The 23,599-nt window shown below is 43.7% G+C and overlaps 1 protein-coding gene across 1 annotated transcript; it reads right to left on the bottom strand.

Annotated features, from left to right (window-relative positions):
- Positions 1-179: 179 nt before the first annotated feature.
- LOC115152428 (tyrosine-protein kinase CSK) lies at positions 180-22,432 on the bottom strand. Its single transcript, XM_029697300.1, has 12 exons — positions 21,964-22,432; positions 13,226-13,336; positions 12,957-13,073; positions 9,540-9,652; positions 7,651-7,870; positions 6,705-6,864; positions 6,417-6,516; positions 3,512-3,602; positions 3,325-3,398; positions 2,971-3,166; positions 2,303-2,389; positions 180-1,499 (listed from the first exon to the last, which is right to left on the bottom strand). The coding sequence occupies exons 2-12, from the start codon at positions 13,238-13,240 to the stop codon at positions 1,317-1,319; spliced, it is 1,356 nt and encodes a 451-aa protein (XP_029553160.1). The 5' UTR covers positions 13,241-13,336; positions 21,964-22,432; the 3' UTR covers positions 180-1,316.
- Positions 22,433-23,599: the final 1,167 nt, after the last annotated feature.

Here is a 23,599-nt window from a genome sequence, read left to right as displayed (position 1 = left end):
GTGCATGCCGCCACCTACTGTACTGGAGTGTGTAGTCAATCACAGTTTACAGACGAAATGAATAAAGAAACAAACATTTAAGAGAAACTAAAACCTCCCATCGAATCCTGTACTACTAAGAAAAAATAAAATTAAAGAGTCCTACTAACTTTAACAATCCCAGTCAACTTTTTCAAAACTTTTTCAAGTGGAATGATTTAATCATAACGGCAGCAAAGTAAAAACAACTTTAAAAGGTACAAAAAAGGCTTCTCGTTCCACATGCATGGTTCCCTTCAGCTTTCATTTCTGAACTGTTTTCACATGTACATGTTACATTTTTATTATTTCTATACACTTGCCCTTAGTTTATCTGTTACAAAACTTTTCTCTCCAGAATGGCTTCTTCTTTTCCCTATGTATCCATGCAATCTCAATCTCTCCGTCATGTTACACATCGTCCTGAAATGTTGAATTCAGTAACTTTTTAGTGGAGGATTTATTCTGCTTTCCAGTTTGATAAATGTGAGATGAACACTTGTGGCAATAAGAGAGGAGGATGTGTAACAAAAACAAACAAATGTATAAAACATTAAAAAAAAAAAAATTAAAAGGCAAGCGTGTGTAGAGGAGGCGTGAAGTATCTGTGGGGATAGCCCTGTGTTCTGGAGGCATTTTGGCACAGATCGTATTTAACTGGGGTAACAATCTTACACTGTATGGGTAGAGAGCAAGGACACGGGAAGTGTATTGCCTGACTTGGGGTTGATTCACACTAGCCGAGCCAATCCGAACTGCACCGGCCAGGCTACGTATCCGTCATCTTTCCTGTAACTGTGCTGGAAAGGACCATGTGAAAAGAAAATATCAGAGCCAGCACGGTATTGTTATGGTCAGCACGATTGTGTGAAAGGGGTATAGTACCTCACAACAGTCCCGGGTGGGTTTGTTTGACACTGGAGTACACACTGTAGTCGGCCAGACCGATAAAACCATTAATGTACTGTGGAACAGACATACAGGCAACCCTGAGGTGTGTGTGTGTGTCTGTGTGTGTGGGGGGGGGGGGGGGTGGAAATGCCAACATGTGGCAACAACATTTCAACAGAATGAGAAATTATAAAACAAGTGAACTTTAACACAATCTTATGTAAATGAAAACATTTTTATAAGAGAGGAAGGAGGATCTCTGAGGTCTTGATAATATCAGGCTTTGGTCCCATCATGAAAGAAGAGCAATCCTTGTCCGTCCTATTTCTCCCTCACATCCCCCTCTTCCTCAATGAAAGGAGAGCCATCCTTGTCCACTTCCCCTTTCACCTCCTCTTCCTATTCCATCACAGGTAGAGCTCCTTGGCTAGGATATGCTGCAGTTTCTCCCTGAGGACTCTAAAGCATGGTCGCACCAGGGGGTCCAGGGTCCAGCACTGCTTCATGACTTCATACACCACCTCAGGACAACCGTCTGGGGCATCCATCTTGTAGCCCTTCTCTACGCGTGGTACCACGTCCTTTAGAGGCTGGGGCAGGAGAAGGGGGGATGAACAGAAGATGAGACAGGGTAGTATCATTTGCAGAAATATAATACATTTAGATTAGGAATTACTTTATATCTATTTTGCATTACATTTATTTATATGGTGTCATGATCACTAAAGAACATAACCTGCCAGAATGTTGACACAACATTGAAAGGAATAGTATTATACTGGACCATAATAGCACTGTCCACATTTCAAATTTACTACATTGACTCTTAACTGCCAAATTCATATACTCTACAGCTGTCACAATTTGTAACACACCTGCCCAATCAGTTTTATTCACATGGCCGTTTCTAGCTTTTTGCGATTCTACTCATTTCGTCATGGGGCGAGGAGAAAAATGTACAGTTTTAATGCAAATTTTACTGCACTTCTACATATTTTCCCATGGGATGGTGAGAAGATGTTGCCATTTTAAAGCTAATTTCCTGCTGTTCTAAACATTTTGCCATGGCTTATGCCATGTTCATATGATATCTGAGTGAGAATGACGAACAAAAATCAATGGGGGCCCCCTAGATGTCATGGCCCCTGGGCATGTGTCTTGTGTGACCGGTCAGTATTTCGACCATGATTACTACAAGGTTTAGATAGCTGGCTAGACTAACTTACCTAGCAATCTATAAAATGTTAGCTGACATGGGCTAATTTGAGTGACTGTCGGTGACTGACATAAGAGGAAAAGCGCTGATGCACTACCAACTGTCAAAATTGCACATTCTGAATAAAACTAACAGTAAGTTGAGTGACTGACTTTCTAAAGGCAAAAATATACTTACAATTCTGGGGTAAGGCACTCGTCCGAAGGAGTAGATCTCCCACAGCAAGATCCCATAGCTCCACACGTCTGACTTGGTGGAGAATTTCTGTTTATCAACAGACAGCGGGAAAGACAGCCTTTCCGTAAAGCTTATTTTAATGTGTCAAACATACAGTATATTATAGATATAGTGGAAATCAGCAGTACAATAATATTTCTGTACCTTGAATCACAAATCGACCCCTAACCCCTACTCCCTGTAGATCTCAGAGGATTGGACAGGTGTAAGTAATATGGTGGTAGCGCCATCTTGCCATCTGATAGGCTAGGTGGAATTGCTACCATATTGCTTACAACTATCCAATCCTCTCCGATTTAAACAAGTTCCTAAAGGGTTGATTTCAGATTCAGGGTATGCTCCTAAAGACAATAAGTAAAGTGACTCGTGAAACCGATGTCAGTGTTCTAGTTCAGCTGTATTGCTTCAACCCTCAGGGTAAACTGTCTTTACCACGGCTCAAACCTGGGGCCCTCTGCCTCGCTAACACACGTGACCACCCTCCTTGACAACGTACACACCAGTTGACCTATAGAAAAGGATCCAATTCAGTAGCACCATTGCCGACATTTCAAGCTTGCTGTGGAGTGAGCTTACGGCACGTTCTTATCTCCGTTACACTAGCCTACCTTTTCCCTCAGGGCCTCTGGTGAGGTCCACTTGATGGGCAGTTTGGCTGTGTCCTGATTAGACGAGGCCTCCTTGGTCAGGCCGAAGTCGCTGACCTTGGCGATGTTATCATCTGACACCAGAACATTACGGGCCGCCAGGTCTCTGTGGACAAAGTTATTGGCCTCCAGATACTCCATAGCCTCACACACGTCACTACAGAGGAGAGGGAGGGGAACGGTTGATATTTAAAGAGGCATTGACAATGATGATTAAAATGGACAACGTTACATTTCCAACTGGCCGCTATAAGCCCCTGTCGGCAAACTTCTGATAACATTCAAGATGTAGGGATAAATCATTATCATGCTCACACTGAGAACTTGAGTAGGGAATCCCCACCCAGCACTGTCCGACCTCTGGAGCGTAGGTAGTCCACTAGACTGCCCTGAGGAGAAGGGAAAATAGAGAAACAGGTCTTCAAAGCTCTTTGGTTCTTTATTTATATATCTATCTATTAATGCATTACCTTTATTTAACTTAATCATAGGAGCCACCTACCTTGGCCATGTACTCAGTGACGATAAACAGGCTTCCCTTCTCCTCAACGATGACACCTAGCAACTGGACCAGGTTATTGTGTCTCAGTTGCCTGCAGTAAACAAGGAAAACAATTAAACAATGAGGCCGGAAAGCAATTGCTTGATAGATTGATAACGTAATGTTATGACTATAACTACTGTTCCCTGAAGGAGGGAAATGAGGCACAATATACTATGGGTAGTCACACTCTTGTGACTTTGATTGAAGAACTAAAATCATGCCTCACAAGGTCAATAAAAACCACACCTCGCTGGAAGCCCCGCCTTCCACAGGTGATATGGGTGAGGCTCGGATTCATTCCTTTAATTTACTATCTCTCTTCACCGAGCCCAGGAACGGGCGTGCGGGGCCAAACAGGTGTGTTGTACCTTGTTTCCCTCCTTTAGTGAACAGTAGTTATAGTCATTACGTCACGTTCCCTTTCAGTCAGTCAACTTCGGTACAACATACTATGGGAAAATAGAATCCCGGCCTAAGCCGACCCCAACGGATACTAAATTAAATTCAATCCAACTTGAGAGACTCCCCTGAAGTCCTCCTTTTTTGTGTGCAAATGTTTTCACCACGGCCTGTCGGTCCAGGTTGTGGGGCCGAACTATTTATATACAGACAGTCTTTCCTGAGACATTGTGCATTATGTACATTGCGCTGCACACAATTTAAACTCAATCTTGAATGATGCATGCCATGATATGCCACATATAAGGGACTGTTGATATTGCAACCACACAACTCAAATGCCGGTTCACCAGTATAAACGAAATCGGGTTACTGTCAAAAATGATTTAATAAATTGAAAAAAAAAGATAGAGGACAGGGCTCGTGGGCCCCCCACCTGCGGGGGCTGCAGGGGTGTCCAGTACGCCAGTGGGAGATGCCGCTTAGACAGAGGTATCTATCTATCTATCTATCATTAGAGAGAGTGAGCCCCCCGCCGCGAGCTGGATTAGCAAAACAGGCAAAAAGTTGGTCACATAACCGGATATTCCGTGCCCATTCAATGTATGTGCGTAAGTTCGTACTGGACACAGGGCATGTAACCTCCGTTGCCATTCAGAAGCAAAAGGAGGAGGTGAAAAAAGGGAAATAGCGCAAAAAACTAAAGACCTGTAAATGCAGCTTTCGGGGGGTGAAAGCTGCATTTAGATGGGACGAACTGAGTACCAAAAGGGTGTACAGATAATGCGTGGAGGTCCCTAATACGTTTAGATCTTGTAGGAGAGGATCTTCAGATCCACCAACTCAAGAGGCTTAAAAGGAGCCACACACTGCGTCTCCAAAACCAAAGCCAAGTCCCATGTGGGCGCAATAGGTTTAGAGACCGGTCTGAGATGGCGCACACCTTTCAGGAACTGTACGACCATAGGCTGGGCCCCCGGTGTGGTGTCGTCAATTCCCACAACATGCTGAAATAGCAGCTATGTACACTTTTAAAATGGAGAATGCCCGCCCCTGCTCGAAAAGCTCCTGTAGGAACATAAGGATGTCCCTCACACAGCACTGAAAAGGAACCAGCCCTATCTTGGAACCAGAGCTCAAACGCTTGCCACTTATACGCATACAGACCCCTTGTGGCGGGCGCCCTAGCGGACTGAACAGTAGCAATAATATTCAGAGGTAACCCTCTAGCCATCAGATTGGCCCTCTCAGGAACCAAATCTCTGGCTTTGCTTGCCAAACCTGCTTTCTCCACTCCATCCAACTCCAGGAATATAAAATAGGACAGGGGTTGCTAGTAAACTTAATTAGCCATGAGGCTTTTCGTCTAAGCTAGGCTAGCTAGCCTCTTTGACCGCAGCACAGTCCGTTTAGAATAACCAAGCGACTTAACGCTATGAATACTAAGCAAGAGAGCTACCACAGTAACTCCACCGTTAACTCTGCAAGTTAGTTAACCTGGCTAGCACGCTATGCATCGCTTGTTAGCTAGCCTGGTCTCGAAAGTCTACGTAGGACCAGATCCTTCAGCAATAAGTCTGGGAACAGAGGCAAACAGTGCTTAACCATGGCAGACACAGGCGAAGGGAGGATACCCACAGAACCTGCCTGCCCTCTCTCTTCGAGTCGCCTCCCATAACCGGCGACAGAGTGCACAGGAGCCGGGAGACATTTGACCTGACCAACGCCTCAATCCATCTCTGCGTCCCGCAACTCAGACTCAGGCGATGTACGGGCACCCGGGAGAGAAAGTAATTATCGGAAACACCAAGCCCCCTAAAGAATACTACACGATTGTCAAGAGAGCATACGCCGTGGACTAGTAGGCGAACAGTGCCAGCCGTCCCCTAGTCCCGCACACAAACTGATTCGAGTGAGGGCAGCCAGAGTATGCACCGAGCCGAGACATACAAGACAACAAAAGTGAGTATATTTTTATTCATTTGGGCATTGTCACAAACCCGAATACGGCTTGTTAGCCTTCGTCGTTGCCTTAGCCATCTAACTTATTGCTATAGCCAGGCCAAGCAATCCGGAGAATAACTAATTGTTTGTGATTAGGAAACTATGAGAACCATACAAACTTCAGCACACAATGTCCAGGAGGTGAGCATGCTCTACCATAAAGGGGCCGTTTAGTTGGTGCAACGTAAGACAGTCTCTTGTTCCAATTAGTTTTAGTAGCGTGAATCATTCCTGCTTACATCGAGGTAAAAAGCGGAATAATTGAAAGAATCCGAGCCTCACGCTTATCACCTGTGGAAGGCGGGGCTTCCAAGAGGCGCAGATTTCATTGGCCTTGTCAGGAATGATTTTCATTCTTCAATTGAAGTCGCGAGAGTGCGACTACCCATAGTGTGTTGTACTGAAGTTGACTGACTGAAAGGGAACATGTAACAGAAGTTTGGTTCGGGCTCTGACTTACGTCATGACTGAAGCTTCAGCGATGAAGGCCTGTGCTGTAGCATCGTGTTTGATACACTTCACCGCTACTTTGGTCCCTCTGTAGTCTCCCACCTTCACATCTGAGGGAAAGAGAAACATGTGAGTGAGAATGAGAGAATTTAATAAGCCATATTCACACACTCCAAGAGAACCAGAATGAGGTGGATTAAGCTAGAGAAGACTGCCTAGAACAGGTTACAACAGAGTCGTCATCGATAAAACCTATTTAAACACAGCTACAGACACTCGTTTTCACAAAGCCACTTGCCTCCAAACTCTCCTTTCCCTATGGACTGGTGAATATTGATTTCCTTCCTGTTGAGAGCCCAGCCGCTCCTGGAGAACTCATCCTGGGCTGCCACAGTACCCTCCTCCAGCTTCGGCTTGATCAGTTTGGTGCAGAGACCATCTGCATCTTTGGTATAGTGCTGAGGACAGGGAGAGAAGACGTGGGTCAATAACATAGGCCAAGAAAGGGAAAAGATTGCCAATATTGATGACATCATCAACATTTGGGATAACTGAATACATGAAAATGGAACAAAATGCATATGGGTCTTCGTTTCAAAGGTTCAATTGATACAGTCTATTTTTAATGGACTCATTCAACATACTAGCCGTAACCAACAGAGGGCAGCATGGTTAAAAATATAATCAGAGGTCAAGTTTTAAAAAATGCATGTCAACAACACCTCGTAGGCTTTCAAATAATAACTGACATCCTTTTTTGAGACCAACAAAATGACTCCAACACTGAGTTAATGTATAGTGTGTCGCCAGATGGATGAAGGAAGAGAGAGGGTGGTTTTGAAAGTAAAACCCGGCTGCCGGGTGTCTTCAGGTGAAATGATCTGGAGCCTGCCGCTGTCACTTCCTCTTTGTCACATCCTGTTCAGTGTATTTGTTCCAGGAACTGTGTGTGTGGCTCTGATGAGGGAACAGATGCAGAGGCCAGAGCACCTACAGTAGCTAACAGGGAAATCAACTCTGTATACACTTGGTCACACCATTTGTATGGCTCACACACTCTGATTGTAAAACAATAGACAGCTTTATTTGACCAAGAAGGGAGAAATCCCAGACCCAGATTAATGAACTGCTTGACTAAAAAGCATGCTCAATAGAGAATCTTTATTGAAGTCCAGCAATAGACCTAATCTGTGTCTGGGAAACTGGCCTGAAGATAACTATTTCATTTATCTCTCCCCCCCCACCTCAACAAGCTGCATGAGGTTCTCGAAGAACGCCTCCTCGTCGATGCTGAGCTTTCCCTCCTTGTAGACAATGCGGTAGTGCTCCACCTTGCCGTCGCAACTCACACACAGAGTATAGTCCCCAGGGTAGTTGGTGCTCTCCCTCACAAGGTACAGACCCATCTCTGGGGGGATCAGGAGACACTCAGCCTGCTCCCTAGTTATCTTACCATGGAACCATCTGTAGGGGTGGATGGGGATTCATTTATCAATCACATTTGTTTATAAAGACGAGTTTACATCAACAATTGTCACAAAGTGCTTTTACAGCACACACACCGCAATCACTAACACTAATATGTCTAAAAAGAGTCTTGGCAAAACAGCTGATCTGATTGGTAAAAAGACCAATTAGTGAAAAAAAGATACGTGTGCAGACACACAAACACACACTTTCTTAGAACTTAGGCATGTGGCTGAATGCGGGAGATTTCTAGATTCAGCAGGAAACCGTGCAGTGCACACACAGGACTGCAGAGCTGAACACACACACACACACACATTTCTAGCTTTTTGGGGGCCCTAAGCTAAATTTAAAGCCAATTTCCTGCAATTTTGCCATGACTTATGCCATGTTCATATGACGTGCCTTGCGTGCAAGGTCAGTAACTTGGCCATGATTACTGCTTAAGGTTTAGATAGCTGGCTAGACTAACTTACCTAGAAATGTATAAAATGTTAGCTGACATGGGCTAATTGAGTGATTGACAGTGACTGACATAACAAGAAAAAAACTGCTAATGCACTATTCAATTTTGAAATTTCACCTTGTGTATTCTACTATCCTAACTAACAGTAAGTTGAGAACCCGACTGACCCCCCGGCACTGCACACACACGAGAGCTGGAAACAGACACAGAAGAGCACTAGCTACAATTACAGGGCTGCAGTCAGACAGAGCCAGGACTCAGCCCAGCCCCAGCTCAGCCCAACTGTGGTTTATATTCACATAACAGTGGCTTCACTGCCACGACAAATAGCCCATCTGTACTCTACAACCACACAGAAACATCCTGAAAAACAAACACTTTCAACCAGATTTAGTATAAGTCTGAACTGTAAACTGCAACTCATGGTGTCACCTAACCTGAGCCCTTTCTTATTTGTTTCATAGAGTGCTTTCACCTTTATGTTATACAGGTACTTCAGACTGTTTTTATGGTTTAATTGTTGAGAGCTCTTACAAAAACGCATTCCTATGTATGTATTTCAATACCTAGAAATGGCATAATAAACTTGAACTAGAGCCAGGGCTCTCCAACCCTGTTCCTCAAAAGCTATTGTCCTGTAGGTTTTCAATCCAACCCTAATCTAGCACACCTGATTCGAATAATTAGAGGGTTGATAAGCGGAATCAGGTTAGTTACTGTTGGAGCAAAAACCTACAGGTGGATAGCTCTCCAGGAATAAGGTTGGCGAGCCCTGAACTATACCCTAGTAACTTCGGGGCGGCAGGTAGACTAGTGGTTAGAGCGTTGGGCCAATAACCGAAAGGTTGCTGGATCGAATCCCCGAGTTGACGAGGTAAAAAAATCTGTCGTTCAGCTCCTGAACAAGGCAGTTAACCCACTGTTCCTAGGCCGTCATTGTAAATTAGAATTTGTTGTTAACTGACTTGCCTAGTTATATATATATATATATATATATTTTTTTTAATTGACTATTAAACCTAAAAAGGTACTCATGACTCCCATATCTTTGTTGTGTTACTACACTACTGGTAAGTAATGTAACAACACAACACAGGCAGTGCATTTATTGGAAAAAATGTCAGTACAACGGAGTGATGAGCAATGTTTTAAAGGATTCAGTCTGCTTTAACCAGGCTACGATGACTGTACTGTACTGACGGCATTAGACTCAGCTTGCCCCCTTGCTTCACCCCTTCCCTCTTCTGGACATAGTTAGCTGGGATGGTGCCTTCTCGACCTGCTGTGTTCTTGGCTTTGTACCAGTTAGGGTCCTGGAACAGAAAATGTCATGAAAACTCTGTGTATCAGATCAGGATTGACTGAGTAAATACTGTACAGAGGTAGAGAAAATTACTGAAACAACAACCCAAAAGTTCATCCTTTAAAAAACGCAACTATCTTTTGAACTACAGTAATAGTCAAAAGTTTGGACACACCTACTCATTCAAGGGTTTTTCTTTAATTTGACTATTTTATACATTGCTGTCTTCATTATTATTCTACAAACCTAGAACCATGTATTAACCAAAAAAGTGTTACACAAATCAAAAATATTGTATATTTGAGATTCTTCTAAGTGGTCACCATTTGCCTGGATGACAGCTGTGCACACTGTTGGTATTCTCTCAACCAGCTTCATGAGGTAGTCACCTGGAATACATTTCAATTTACAGGTGGGCCTTGTTAAAAGTAAATTTGTGGAATTTCTTTCCTTCTTAACGCATTTGAGCCAATCAGTTGTGTTGTGACAAGATATGGTATACAGAAAATAGCCCTATTTGCTAAAAGACCAAGTCCATATTATGGCTAGAACAGCTCAAATAAGCAAAGCGAAACGACAGTCCATCATTACTTTAAGACATGAAGGTCCGCGACAGGAATGGAAGACCCAGAGTTACCTCTGCTGCAGAGGATAAGTTCATTGGAGTTACCAGCCTCAGAGATTGCAGCCCAAATAAATGCTTCAGAGTTCAAGTAACTGACACATCAACATCAACTGCTCAGAGGAGACTGCGTGAATCAGGCCATGGTCAAATTGCTGCAAAGAAACCACTACTAAAGGACACCAATAATAAGAAGAGACCTGCTTGGGCCAAGAAACACGAGCAATAGACATTAAACCGGTGGAACTCTGTCCTTTGGTCTGATGAGTCCAAATTTTAGATTTTGGGTTCCAACCGCCATGTCTTTGAGACGCAGAGTAGGTGAACAGATGATCTCCACATGTGTGGTTCCCACCGTCAAGCATGGAGGTGGGGGTGCTTTGCTGGTGACACTGTCTGTGATTTATTTAGAATTCAATGCACAATTAACCAGCACGGCTACCACAGCATTCTGCAGCAATACACCATCCCATCTGGTTTGCGCTAAGTGGGACTATCATTTGTTTTTCAACTGGACAATGACCCAACACACCTCCAGGCTGTGTAAGGGCTATTTGACCAAGAAGGAGAGTGATGGAGTGCTGCATCAGATGACCTGGCCTCCACAATCACCTGACCTCAACCCAATTGAGATGGTTTGGGATGAGTTGGACCGCAGAGTGAAGCAAAAGCAGCCAACAAGTGCTCGGCATATGTGGGAACTCCTTCAAGACTGTTGGAAAAGCATTCCAGGTGAAGCTGGTTGAGAGAATGCCAAATGCCAAAGCTGTCATCAAGGCAAAGAGTGGCTACTTTGAATCTAAAATATATTTTGATTTGTTTAACACATTTTTTGGTTACTACATGATTCTATGAGTTATTTCATAGTTTTGATGTCTTCACTATTATTCTACAATGTAGAAAATATTCCAAATAAAGAATAACCCTTGAATGAGTAGGTGTGTCCAAACTTTTGACTGGTACTGTACATTCTTTTTATATGTAATTGTAGAAATATGACAGAAATTAGAAATATATATATATATATATACACTGCTCAAAAAATAAAGGGAACACTAAAATAACATATCCTAGATCTGAATGAATGAAATAATCTTATTAAATACTTTTTTCTTTACATAGTTAAATGTGCTGACAACAAAATCACACAAAAATAATCAATGGAAATCCAATTTATCAACTCATGGAGGTCTGGATTTGGAGTCACACTCAAAATTAAAGTGGAAAACCACACTACAGGCTGATCCAACTTTGATGTAATGTCCTTAAAACAAGTCAAAATGAGGCTCAGTAGTGTGTGTGGCCTCCACGTGCCTGTATGACCTCCCTACAACGCCTGGGCATGCTCCTGATGAGGTGGCGGATGGTCTCCTGAGGGATCTCCTCCCAGACCTGGACTAAAGCATCCGCCAACTCCTGGACAGTCTGTGGTGCAACGTGGCGTTGGTGGATGGAGCGAGACATGATGTCCCAGATGTGCTCAATTGGATTCAGGTCTGGGGAACGGGCGGGCCAATCCATAGCATCAATGCCTTCCTCTTGCAGGAACTGCTGACACACTCCAGCCACATGAGGTCTAGCATTGTCTTGCATTAGGAGGAACCCAGGGCCAACCGCACCAGCATATGGTCTCACAAGGGGTCTGAGGATCTCATCTCGGTACCTAATGGCAGTCAGGCTACCTCTGGCGAGCACATGGAGGGCTGTGCGTCCCCCCAAAGAAATGCCACCCCACACCATGACTGACCCACTGCCAAACCGGTCATGCTGGAGGATGTTGCAGGCAGCAGAACGTTCTCCACGGCGTCTCCAGACTCTATCACGTCTGTCACATGTGCTCAGTGTGAACCTGCTTTCATCTGTGAAGAGCACAGGGCGCCAGTGGCAAATTTGCCAATCTTGGTGTTCTCTGGCAAATGCCAAACGTCCTGCACGGTGTTGGGCTGTAAGCACAACCCCCACCTCTGGACGTCGGGCTCTCATACCACCCTCATGGAGTCTGTTTCTGACCGTTTGAGCAGACGCATGCACATTTGTGGCCTGCTGGAGGTCATTTTGCAGGGCTCTGGCAGTGCTCCTCCTGCTCCTCCTTGCACAAAGGCGGAGGTAGCGGTCCTGCTGCTGGGTTGTTGCCCTCCTACGGCCTCCTCCACGTCTCCTGATGTACTGGCCTGTCTCCTGGTAGCGCCTCCATGCTCTGGACACTACGCTGACAGACACAGCAAAGCTTCTTGCCACAGCTCGCATTGATGTGCCATCCTGGATGAGCTGCACTACCTGAGCCACTTGTGTGGGTTGTAGACTCCGTCTCATGCTACCACTAGAGTGAAAGCACCGCCAGCATTCAAAAGTGACCAAAACATCAGCCAGGAAGCATAGGAACTGAGATGTGGTGACCACAAACCACCTGCAGAACCACTCCTTTATTGGGGGCGTCTTGCTAATTGCCTATAATTTCCACCTGTTGTCTATTCCATTTGCACAACAGCATGTGACATTTATTGTCAATCAGTGTTGCTTCCTAAGTGGACAGTTTGATTTCACAGAAGTGTGATTGACTTGGAGTTACATTGTGTTGTTTAAGTGTTGTAGTGTATATTTTTTTACACCAAGTAGACTCAAACTGTAAATCATTGGACCATTTGGCCTGTTTTCTATTCTCCCCCGCCAGAGAGAGAGTTAGGTACCTTACCTTAGTCACCACGATTATGGTTAAGACATCTCCTTTGTTGAAGGGCAGGTCCTGCTCTGTGGTGCCCTTAAAGTTGTATTTGGCCACACACTCTGTGCCCTGTGGCCATGTTGGTGTCTGAGGGACAGGAGTGGTTATCAGGATGAAAAGAAATTAGGAATTGATATTGACCCCAACTCAGCAATAAACCAGCTCAATGATAGGTGGTATAGTGTATCTCTATATTCAACATGAAGCAGCCATATCTGTTTATCATCTCCTGGTCTCACCTGGGGTTCAGACATCCTGAAGGGGAGGAGGCAGTGGGTCTCCTCTTACAGGCCTCACACACCGAACGCTACCATCACACACACACACACACACACACACACACACAACACCTGTGGAGAGAGAAGAAGAGACCATAACAGGCAATACAGTGGACAACCTAAGTAGACAGTCATCGCCTAAACACAACAATCATTTGGGACATTCAGTACACCAATCCACAAGGTCAAATATGGACATGTGAAAGCAAAAAAGTGAAGTACAATTTTATTTCAACCATGATGTTTCTCATGTGGGTGGTCAGATATATTTATTTATAGATGGAGTACAAATATTGAATCATTACAAGAATGGGTTTGACAAGGTCCAAAGAGAGAGAATATAAATAACACTCGGTTACAGCCAGTGCCAGAAAGCAGAAGTAACCGTTTTTGTATATATTTTTTTCCATCTCACTTTCACAACTGTGGGGAAGCAAAGTTTCCATTACGATGTCACAGCAGCAATAGGTTGGGCTGCTCATTGCCCACCCTCATTGCGCAACTATTATGAAAGGGTTCTTAATGTATCGTACACTCAGTATATGGAGTATATTTGAAAAAGTCTCAAGTTGATTCTTTCAGCCCTAATGAGTATACTGTAGAGCTTAATATAGTTATCCTAAACACTGAGAATGTAAACTAGTGGTAGGATCATTACAGGATTCTCCTCAATCTTTATTTTCTCTTCTGGATTAGAAGGCATTGACCATAAGGAGGGAAGCATTTACAGTAAAAAGTATTTATTTTATATTTACTGCGGTCAGTCAGTTACAACTTCTTTCATTATAGTTGATGCAGTCAGTGACATATGGTTGTATTGACTTACAGAAAGTATTTCCACGAGGCCTAACAAATGAAAAGTAGCAGAGCCACGTGACATGAATGGTGAATGCATGGCTCATGGATGGTGTCATCATCCCCGAACCCATTGAAATAGAATCACTAGAACGGGTAGTCTGAGGGACTTTTTCCTGTTCTTGTTACTCTATTTCTATGCACGAGTGGTAAATGCATGGCCCATGGGTGATGCCATCCTCCCGGGACAAACCACTTCCTTTCAGCAAGGGTCAGTTCCCATGGATGAGTTCTGGGCCGTGTTCCTTAGGGAACCAAACAAAAGAAAACACTCAAACAGGGTCCTGGTCCAATAGGAAACACTCATTTTCATTTTCCGTTGTGAAGCGTTTTTAAAACGCTTTACATTGCGCACAGAAATTAACATGACCCTGACTGAGTAACTAGCGTCTTGTGCCACAACATGAGGTCACTTCCTCCCACGGACATGTCACAGAGAAAACCCATTACAATGCTGAGCGGACTGTTGATGGTGAACTTCCTGCCTGACAGAGAGCCCAGACTGTGATTAATCCTACACTAGGGTGGGGTCGCTGAGAAAGAGAGCGAGAGAAACAGAGAGCGAGAGAGAAACAGAGAGAAAGAGTAAGACAGAGCACAGACAATGACTGCACGGCATTAGTATTACAGCTAGGCCACAGCAACTGATAGTCAGAGAGAAAGTAAGGCCTAACACACTTCCCTTTGAAAACACGCATGCTCCCTCCATTGTTACTACGTTACAGATAGACACATTTTTAACAGAATGGCGTAAATCAGGTCAAGGCAGTTAGTATGTGCGTATGTTTTTGGTTTTACTATTCTCGAGGGAACCAGAAGTCCTCACAAAAATAGTAAAATAAAGAAAATGCCGACAAGTGGGGACATTTCGGCGGTCCCCACACGGAAAAATGCTATTTTAGGGTTTAAGGGTCAGGTTTAGGGATCATTTAATGGGAATGGGAATTTTGAATGGGAAGCTGTCTAAGGTACTGCATCTCAGTGCTAGAGGCATCACTACAGACCCTGGTTCGATTCCAGGCTGTATCGCAACCGGCCGTGATTGGGAGTCCCATAGGGCGGCGCACAATTGGCCCAGCGTCGTACGGATTAGGGTTTGGCCGGGGTAGGTCGTCATTGTAGAATTTGTTCTTAACTGGCTTGCCTAGTTAAAAATAAAGGTAAATAAATATCTTTGGAGCAGAGGAAGAAACAACATATTTGAAGGGATCCTCCCGGTCTTATGATCTCTGAACTACCATGACCAATGGGCTCAGGCTGTTCAGTTCCACATGCTGTGGAAATGTGTGAGGCACTTGCACACAATTTCTACATACATGTACAAAGAAATAGATGAAAGAGAGACTGTCAGAGCAGAAGATCTAAACAACTGCTTAAGTTTGTGATAATACATCTCATGACGATGAAACATCAATCACCAGACTTTTGCAGTGCAGAACTACAACAAGAAGAAACCCATCAATCAACTGATGCTTTGAAGTCAATAAACACAGAAATATCTATTTGATTTATCTATGTTTACATTTAGATTTATCTGTATGATAATACAACTGGGTTTTTTAACTGATAGATAGCCACAGGATGGGTCTGGTTAAAGACCCCAGTGGAACAGTGACATCACCAACTATGGAATGGGTCAACAACAAGGACCACGCCTGCCTGGGATGGCACTTTTGATTTCCCTTTTTTATTTTATTTAACCTTTATTTTAAGCAACAGCTCAGCTCAGTGTATAAAAGTCATTGAATAGGCCAACATCAAAGTAGCAGCAGGCTACCAGCCCAGCATGTGTGAGTGAATGGAACATAATTGAGCATGTCTTGGTGTCACATTTAACAGATAAGGGCTATAGCCATTTCCAGAAGGCTCCCTCTTCATCGAACCACAGCCTTTCCATTTTCAGGAAGCAGACAACACAGTCTTTGTGAGCTATTCCAGTTCATTTTCTACTGTGACCCCTGTCTTTCTGAATAGTCAATCAGCCCTGATCTGATACAGTCTGTGGGTAAGACACACTTTAGTTCCAGAGGTCTGTAATGTAAGGAATTCTCTGATTGTTGCAGGCTACATCTCTGCTAGCCTGGGTTCCTGACTGACAATTCAGCGAAGTGAACCCAGGTTATGTCCTTGCTGAAAGACACCACCAGAGTCCAGCACACAATGAGGTTTCACACAGTTTGTTGGTCTATAGCCTACATGCTGCAGTGCAAGCCGTACAAAAGGGTAGTAGAGTACAAGGCCAGCCGTGCGTGACGTGCCTGAGGCTACATCAGGAACCAGGAAGTTAACTTCAATGAGAACCTGTCTCAGCATGGAGACATGATGTGCTCTGTGATACTACTGTTACAGACTACAAAGGCACAGCTAACGAACACTACTGTACATAAACCAGAGACAGAAAGGGCCATGCACTCCAAATCACAAACCAGTGGTTAACACAAACCAGTTGGGAGCCTAAGCACGGAGAAATACTGTGCCCTGTGATATTGGTACAGACTAGAGCCACAGCTAAATACACCATGAAGCATACAGCCCTATGATACTGACACAGAGACACTGAGGGGAAATGTCGTCCACACCATCGCACATCAACTGCACTGTTTCTTTTTCCTTATCAATTGTATTTATCTTGCCTGGAACTGTCCTAAAATGACCCCATGAGGGATAATAAAGTCATGATCTTATTTTATCAACTGAAAAACATAAACAAGTGGAGAACAGCCTTGCAAACACCTATCCCTTCTGCTATTCATTCTCATCCAATTGGGTTCAAAGCAAAGCAAACAGGTTTTTCATCATTTTCCGTCAAGTTGCTAAATGTCTTATGCAAGACGAGTGGTGTGTCTACTCTAGTCTAAACTAATGTATGCATGTAGAGGAACAATTGTTTCTAGGCTGTCTTCAACAGCAGCCAGTAGACCTAGCAGCAAGACGAGACAGGTAGACAGGTATGAAGGTATGGAGAATTCCCTCCTCGGACCATGGAAGATGTCTGCCACACCCTTGTTGCAGTGAGTGCACTACCCTCACTGAACTCACTAAGCTACATGCAGAACTCACAGACAAAAACAACAATGCATAGACAACTATAATTACATAATGATATTAGGCAAGGTGAGTGAGAAGTGATCTGTCCAGATTATTTATTTAGTATCACAAGTAAAATTATACTATTATGCTGAATTCTCAATCATTAGCCTACATACAGTATCTAGGCCTTATTGCATCAAACACTAAAATAGCCCTGCAACAGAAAGACTACATAATGGCTAACCGTGGACCTTGCAAGCTCTCACATTAGACCTAGAGATGTGCACAAACATAATACCCCATAACCACCATGCTCCCACTACCAGCCCTGCCCCATGGCTTGCATCCCAAATGGCATCCTCTTCCATAAATAGTGTGCTACTTTTGACCGGGGCCCATAAGGCTCCAGTCAAAAGTAGTGCACCATGTCGGGAATAGGGTGCCATTTGAGATGCCAAAAGTAATGCACTATGTAGGGAATAGGGTGCCATTTGAGACGTAGACCATGCCTCAGTAATTATCCCTGTCTCTCTCTCCCTTCCTCCCTCCTCCAGCTGTGTAGAGGGTCTCAGTAGCCATCCTCATACTGTCTGTGTGTGTGTGTGTGTGTGTGTGTGTGTGTGTGTGTGTGTGTGTGTGTGTGTGTGTGTGTGTGTGTGTGTGTGTGTGTGTGTGTGTGTGTGTGTGTGTGTGTGTGTGTGTTCAGCCATGTAGGGTCTCAGTATCCCTCCTCCTGTTTCTGTCCCTCCGGGGCTCCGTTTGGTTGAGGATGCTCTGTTTGATTACAGCCCGATACTTTGATGCTGCTGTTAGCTGCTGCTGCCCTGCTATCAGGCCTTTACAGCAGCAGCAGGGGAGAAGCCAGGGCCAAGGAGTAAGAGATGGAGGGAGGGAGGGAAACCGGAGACAGAGATAGCCTGGAAGAGTAAGGAAGATAATGTTTAGTGTGAGAGCGTGATACAGGCTTGGGCTGCTTTTGCTATGCCCCCATGCAGCAGTTAGCCTGGTGCAGGGAAGCAGCAGGGCCTGGTACAGTAAGGGAGATAGTTGTGAGAGTGTGCCACAGGGCCATCCAGCTGGGTCTGACAGACGAACAGAGCCTTAGCCAGGTACACTATAAGCGATGCAGATAGTGAGAGAGCCACTGGTACAGTGAGTGAAGGAGTTCTGAGAGGAGAGTGTGCCAGAGAGCCATCTAGCTGGGTCCGACAGACAGACAGGCTGACAGGCTGCAGATGTTCATGTAGAGCCACAGAGCAGGAAGTCAACAACATAGACACCACCTCATCCGCCTCAGGGACAACAGCTAGATCCGGCTACAGTCAGCAACACCACTAGTTTCAGGTCCTCCCCGTTTTCTTCCGTTTAGCGACTAATGAACACCACCCAGAAATAGTGGTTTTATTGTCGGTTTTACAGTTTTGGTTGGATGAATTCAGATGAGTATACACAAGCAACAAAATCATGTTGTTGTTGGTTTTTACAGTCAAGTTTTGAGAGGCTCGTAAAAGTAAAGTTGATGAGGAGTCAAACAGTCTCCCTTTCAGATCAACAGGAAGGGAAATACATGGCTGTCATTTCAGAGCTGTTTGTACGTCCTTCAGAGCGGCAAGGGAAAATCCCACTGCAAATGACAAGGGTTTGCATCCAGACTAGACCCGACCCGTTTCAGTCAGCTTTGAATCTGCCAAGTCTGCTAGGCCTAATCTCAGCCAAACCACACGATCGCATTACTTAGTGCACAACAGAAAACAATTTTCAATAGAAAACAAAAAGTTCAGTTGGTTCCTCCCTGTTTCGGTCCTGTTTGGTGCCCAATGAACACAACCACAGGAGAAGATATTGTTGACAAAAGCCTGTTAACCCCACTGGCTACAACCAGCGGATCGACATATTGTTCAAAAGCATTGAACATCTCTCAGTTAGAGAAGACCCATCATAAAAGAGGCTAGTTTTAAATCTGTAGCTGTGGGGTACAGTAGGAACATTTGTTTAAAATGAGAATTACAGAATGGGCCTTTCTGGAAATAGTGTAGTTTGCTGGTAAAACAAATCAAATGGTCATTTTCCTACAGTAGAAGATGATAAAGGGAAAAAACAGCTGTGGCAATAGTGTGTATTTATGCATGTCTGTCTTGTCAGACACCTTTGATAAAGATGAGCAAAAATAACTGTATAAAATAAATAATTAAAATACTGAGCTATTTTGTATGCTCAAAAAAAATTGGGGAATTATATTATTTGATACTAACACAATTGCTCAAAAGAAAGAGATTTTGTTTAACAAGTAACATATTTTTTTCTCAAAAGGTTGGGGTCAAAATTATTGACACCCCTGTTTTCAATACCTCACCTTGTGAGGATAACGGCACTGGCCCTTTTTCTCAAATGTTTTATGAGTTGTATAACACATTGGGAGGGATCTTAGACCATTCCTCCATACATCCTTAGTCTGGGCTTATGGACTGCCTCAAACCACAGGTTTTCAATGGGTTTTAAGTCTGGAGACAGATGGCCATTGCAAAATGTTGATTGTGTGGACAATTAACAATCTCTTTCGGGATTTTGATATGTACTGCTTGGGTTTATTGTCTTGCTCGAAGATCCATTTGCGGCCAAGTTCCAGCCTTCTGGCAGAGGAACCAGGTTTTTTGGTTAAAATGTCCTGGTAGGTACTGGGTAAAGTTCATGATGCCATTGACTTTAACAATATAATATACAATATAATTTCCTCATTTTGTAGAGCATACAATATAGCTCAGTGTTTTAATTATTCATTTTATACTCATTTTTATCAAGGGTGTCAATAATTTCAGACCCCACAGTATATATGTCATCTGTATGTCATGTACTGTTGCAAAGCATATTTCCCTATGGGATGTTAGAAGTATACTACTCTATTCTAAAACAAAGTCATTAGGAAAGTTCACCATCTGACCTGGATATGCCTGCCTGATGATGTAGGGAAGACACAGCTGTGCCAATACTAGACTTAGGCTATGTAATGGTAAAGCAAAGTGACTCACATTAGGACAGTTCACTATTTGACCTGGCTGAGAGGTGGATATAATTACACTGCATAATCACCAGAAACATTCCACTGGCAGGGAGGGCATTACACTACAGGCAGCATTATCACTATCAGCATAGGCAGCATTGAGCATACCCCTCACAATCACGACATAGCCTGGAGCCCAAACCGATATGCTCCCATTGATATTGCGAAGTGAAACAAAGGTGAAACGGAGGTTATCAGTTTGGCTTCTAAGCTAGCCACTATAGGTAGTGTGAGAAAGCCTATTCTTGCTACCTCCAAAGTGCTAATAACTTTTGGATACACCACTTGACGAAGCTAGGCGCTGCGTCACAGCCATGCTCAGCCAGCAAGTCGGAGTAACAGTTTTACTCAGTTAGTTCCATCCAGCTCCATTCTTTCTTTCACTGGTTTGCCATTCTCTGTTCTCTGAGTTGTGGAGCACCATCCGGCTACAGTGGAGCTCTCTGTGTGTGAGAATTGTGACTATGCATGCTGGCTATTGTCCATAGAGAGGGTCAGTGACAGAGGTCAGTGGCCTTACTGAGCTGAGAGAACTACTGCCTTGGCCCAAGGGGGGCATTCTGTCTCTCTGACAGATGTACACACATACACGAACACACATTCACCCACAGAATTTCTGCCTTGGCCCAAGGGTATTCTCTGAACTTGAGTTAGATTCCTGTGAGTGTTGTTTTTTAATGCAAGCTCTAGTGAGTAACATTTTGCATGTATTTATTACAGCATAATTAACTTGAAATGTTAAGGTTGCCAAAGAGCAATAGCTCATCATTCACACAGACATGTAAGCAGTCAAAGCCCTATTTCAGCCAAGTCTTCCAAAGCTGCCCATCCATCCATCCCAGCATATATAACATGTTTTTGGCTTGGCGATGCTAAAAGCTCAGTGACACCCTCTTGAGAAGCAGCCAGGTCACCATCTGGGGGCTCAGCAATACCCTCTGCCACTCCATTTTGGCCCCTTGTACCCGCCTGAGCTACCAGGCATAATGCTGCCTTTCTGTGAGCCCAGGGAGAGGACAGCAGAGGCTGTTTGGTGGTTCTGACACAGCTGCACCCAGAGTGCCAGAGAGAGAGAGAGTGCCAGAGAGAGAGAGAGTGCCAGAGAGAGAGAGAGAGAGAGAGAGAGAGAGAGAGAGAGAGATCATGACTCTTTCCATCATTACATTCCTAAGCGCACAATCTCAGAGCAACAATACTGAGTGTGTGTGCAATCCTGGTAGTTATGGCAAGATGCTCACCAATTGGCTGGCTACAGTCAGAACAAGTGGTCGTCATCAGATACTGAATCTCTACGGTTTGAAACACTGCTTGCCTAATCAAAGGGTGCGCCTAAGCATTGCAATCATACCAATAACTCACACCATGCAAATAGATCAAGATGACAAGAAGGAAATAGCCTAGCTGTTGACAAAGTTCAAGGAACTGAAGCTCAGTCAGTTTATGTGACTCTCATTAGGCAAGCTACTGTACAAGACAGTGGGTGCTTCCCGAATGGCAACCCATTTCCTACATAGTGCACTACTTCTGAGCAGAATCCCTGTTGGCCCTAAAACTCAAAATAGTCTGACCATCCCATCCCTCTACAACTATGAGAAGAAGCAGCCATAATACCTGTGATTTTGGAAGATGCAGAGTGGGTTAGAACACACGATGCAAGCAACTAGATTACTAAAATTCGAGATCCCCTCGTGATTCTGGATCTGTCCATTTGTTTGCTTGAATAACATAGGGCAACAACAGTCGTGCAACAGCTTACCTATCAAATGGAACAAAATGTCAATAGATGCATCCCTATTGATAGAACGCAGAGGCAGCCAGCGCGTGGATGGAATAGATGCCAGACAGCTGTAATCTACATTCGCTTCAGTTAAAACGATTTCAACATGATGATGCAGTCAGTGTTCTTGATCTTGATGAAAACAACACGACGGCGTCTCAACCATAGAGCAAAATGTAAACCGCTGAATTAACTCAACTCGGTCACAAACTAGTGAGATCAACACACAGATTTTCTCTAAATTCTCCAGAATGTGAAAAGTCGAAAAATAATCCGCAAGCTTCAATGGTTATCCTCTGCTCTGGTCGGCCTTGTTGCAATATGAAATACATATAGTCAGCCAAGAGGAGCAGTGGTGCACAACATTCAGACCGCTGAATATAGAAATGTATCGCGTTTATTATTGGAACATTGTTGCCTCTAACTGTTCTAGGTGTTAAATGTCTATCTGCAACGTTCTGCACGTTCCGCCCATATACGTTATAGTTCCGCCCCACCTTGATCCCTTGCAGTACGCATGCGCATATTCTTCAAGCGCTCCGGGCGGTGTTGGTATGTTCGCAGTTCTTACAAATTGGGCTACTTGAAAACGATTTCGCGGGTGAAAATGTATTGGTCGCGGATTTTTGTGATATTTCTAAGGTGCACCGCGGCCGCCATGGTATTTCTCTTAAAAAACATGTATTTCACTATGACCTGCTGCTGACTGTCAGGCAGTGAGGCAGGCTGTTGCTGAGTGAGTGAGTGGTGTGGAGGGGTGAGTGTAGAGAGCACAACAGCTATTGGCTGAGTCACGTAAACAGAGCAGCACGCGCGCACGTTTTGACAACTATTTTACCAGTTGTAGGTAGTCAATGTAGATCGTGTTTCCAACCCTTTCTCCATAAAATATATGAATATGCACATCAATAAATAAAGGAGACAAAGCACCGGAAAACGACTTTAGGCGCATTAGAGAAATTCGGTCGTAGGTGGTTTAAACTGCATTCTAATGTTGACTTTGCTTAAGGGATCATTCTATGAAAATGGTGGCTTTCCTATCCCGGCCTTAATCACCAGAAAAAAAACCACTTAAAATTGTGAGATAATGACACACTTTTTTTTTTTTTTTTTTTTGCTTTGATTGAAGTGTTTTATTATTAACAAAACATATGTAACATGGTTATATTGCAAACATTTTTTTTAATATATTGTAGAGCACGTTCAATACCATGAAATTGTCTTGTTCCTCTGGTCAGGAGTCATGGTTTTAGTGACATTTTTCTCCCTCTTTAAATGTCATAATACAAAGGAAAGTATTATAGTTATTTAGTGGACTACTTAAAAAAACTAATATCAAATAAATATTACAAATAATTTAATAAAGTAATAGCTGTCCCTCAATTTCATGTCACTGGTGTTAAAATATATACAAACCCCCACTTTGAAAATAATGCAACATCCTTGCCAAATTTGTCCTGTGTCAAAGGTTCATTGGAGACGGGCCTGTTTTGAAAAGCATATGCTGTGTTTGCACTCTCTCTTCATATGTTAACAATTTTATTTTTATTTATTTTTATTTCACCTTTATTTAACCAGGTAGGCTAGTTGAGAACAAGTTCTCATTTACAACTGC

The sequence above is a fragment of the Salmo trutta genome, chromosome 17 (assembly GCF_901001165.1).
Source record: "Salmo trutta chromosome 17, fSalTru1.1, whole genome shotgun sequence".
Classification (NCBI taxonomy): Eukaryota; Metazoa; Chordata; class Actinopteri; order Salmoniformes; family Salmonidae; genus Salmo; species Salmo trutta.
This window is presented reverse-complemented; position numbering and strand designations above follow the sequence as displayed.

Bases quoted from the DNA above. Each gene is read 5' to 3' on its own strand.
- LOC115152428 (XM_029697300.1), bottom strand. The intron at 3,399-3,511 runs GTAGGTGGCTCC...CCTTCTCCTCAG, and splicing joins TCACTGAGTACATGGCCAAG to GGCAGTCTAGTGGACTACCT. The intron at 2,390-2,970 runs GTAGGCTAGTGT...GTTGATAAACAG, and splicing joins CAGAGGCCCTGAGGGAAAAG to AAATTCTCCACCAAGTCAGA.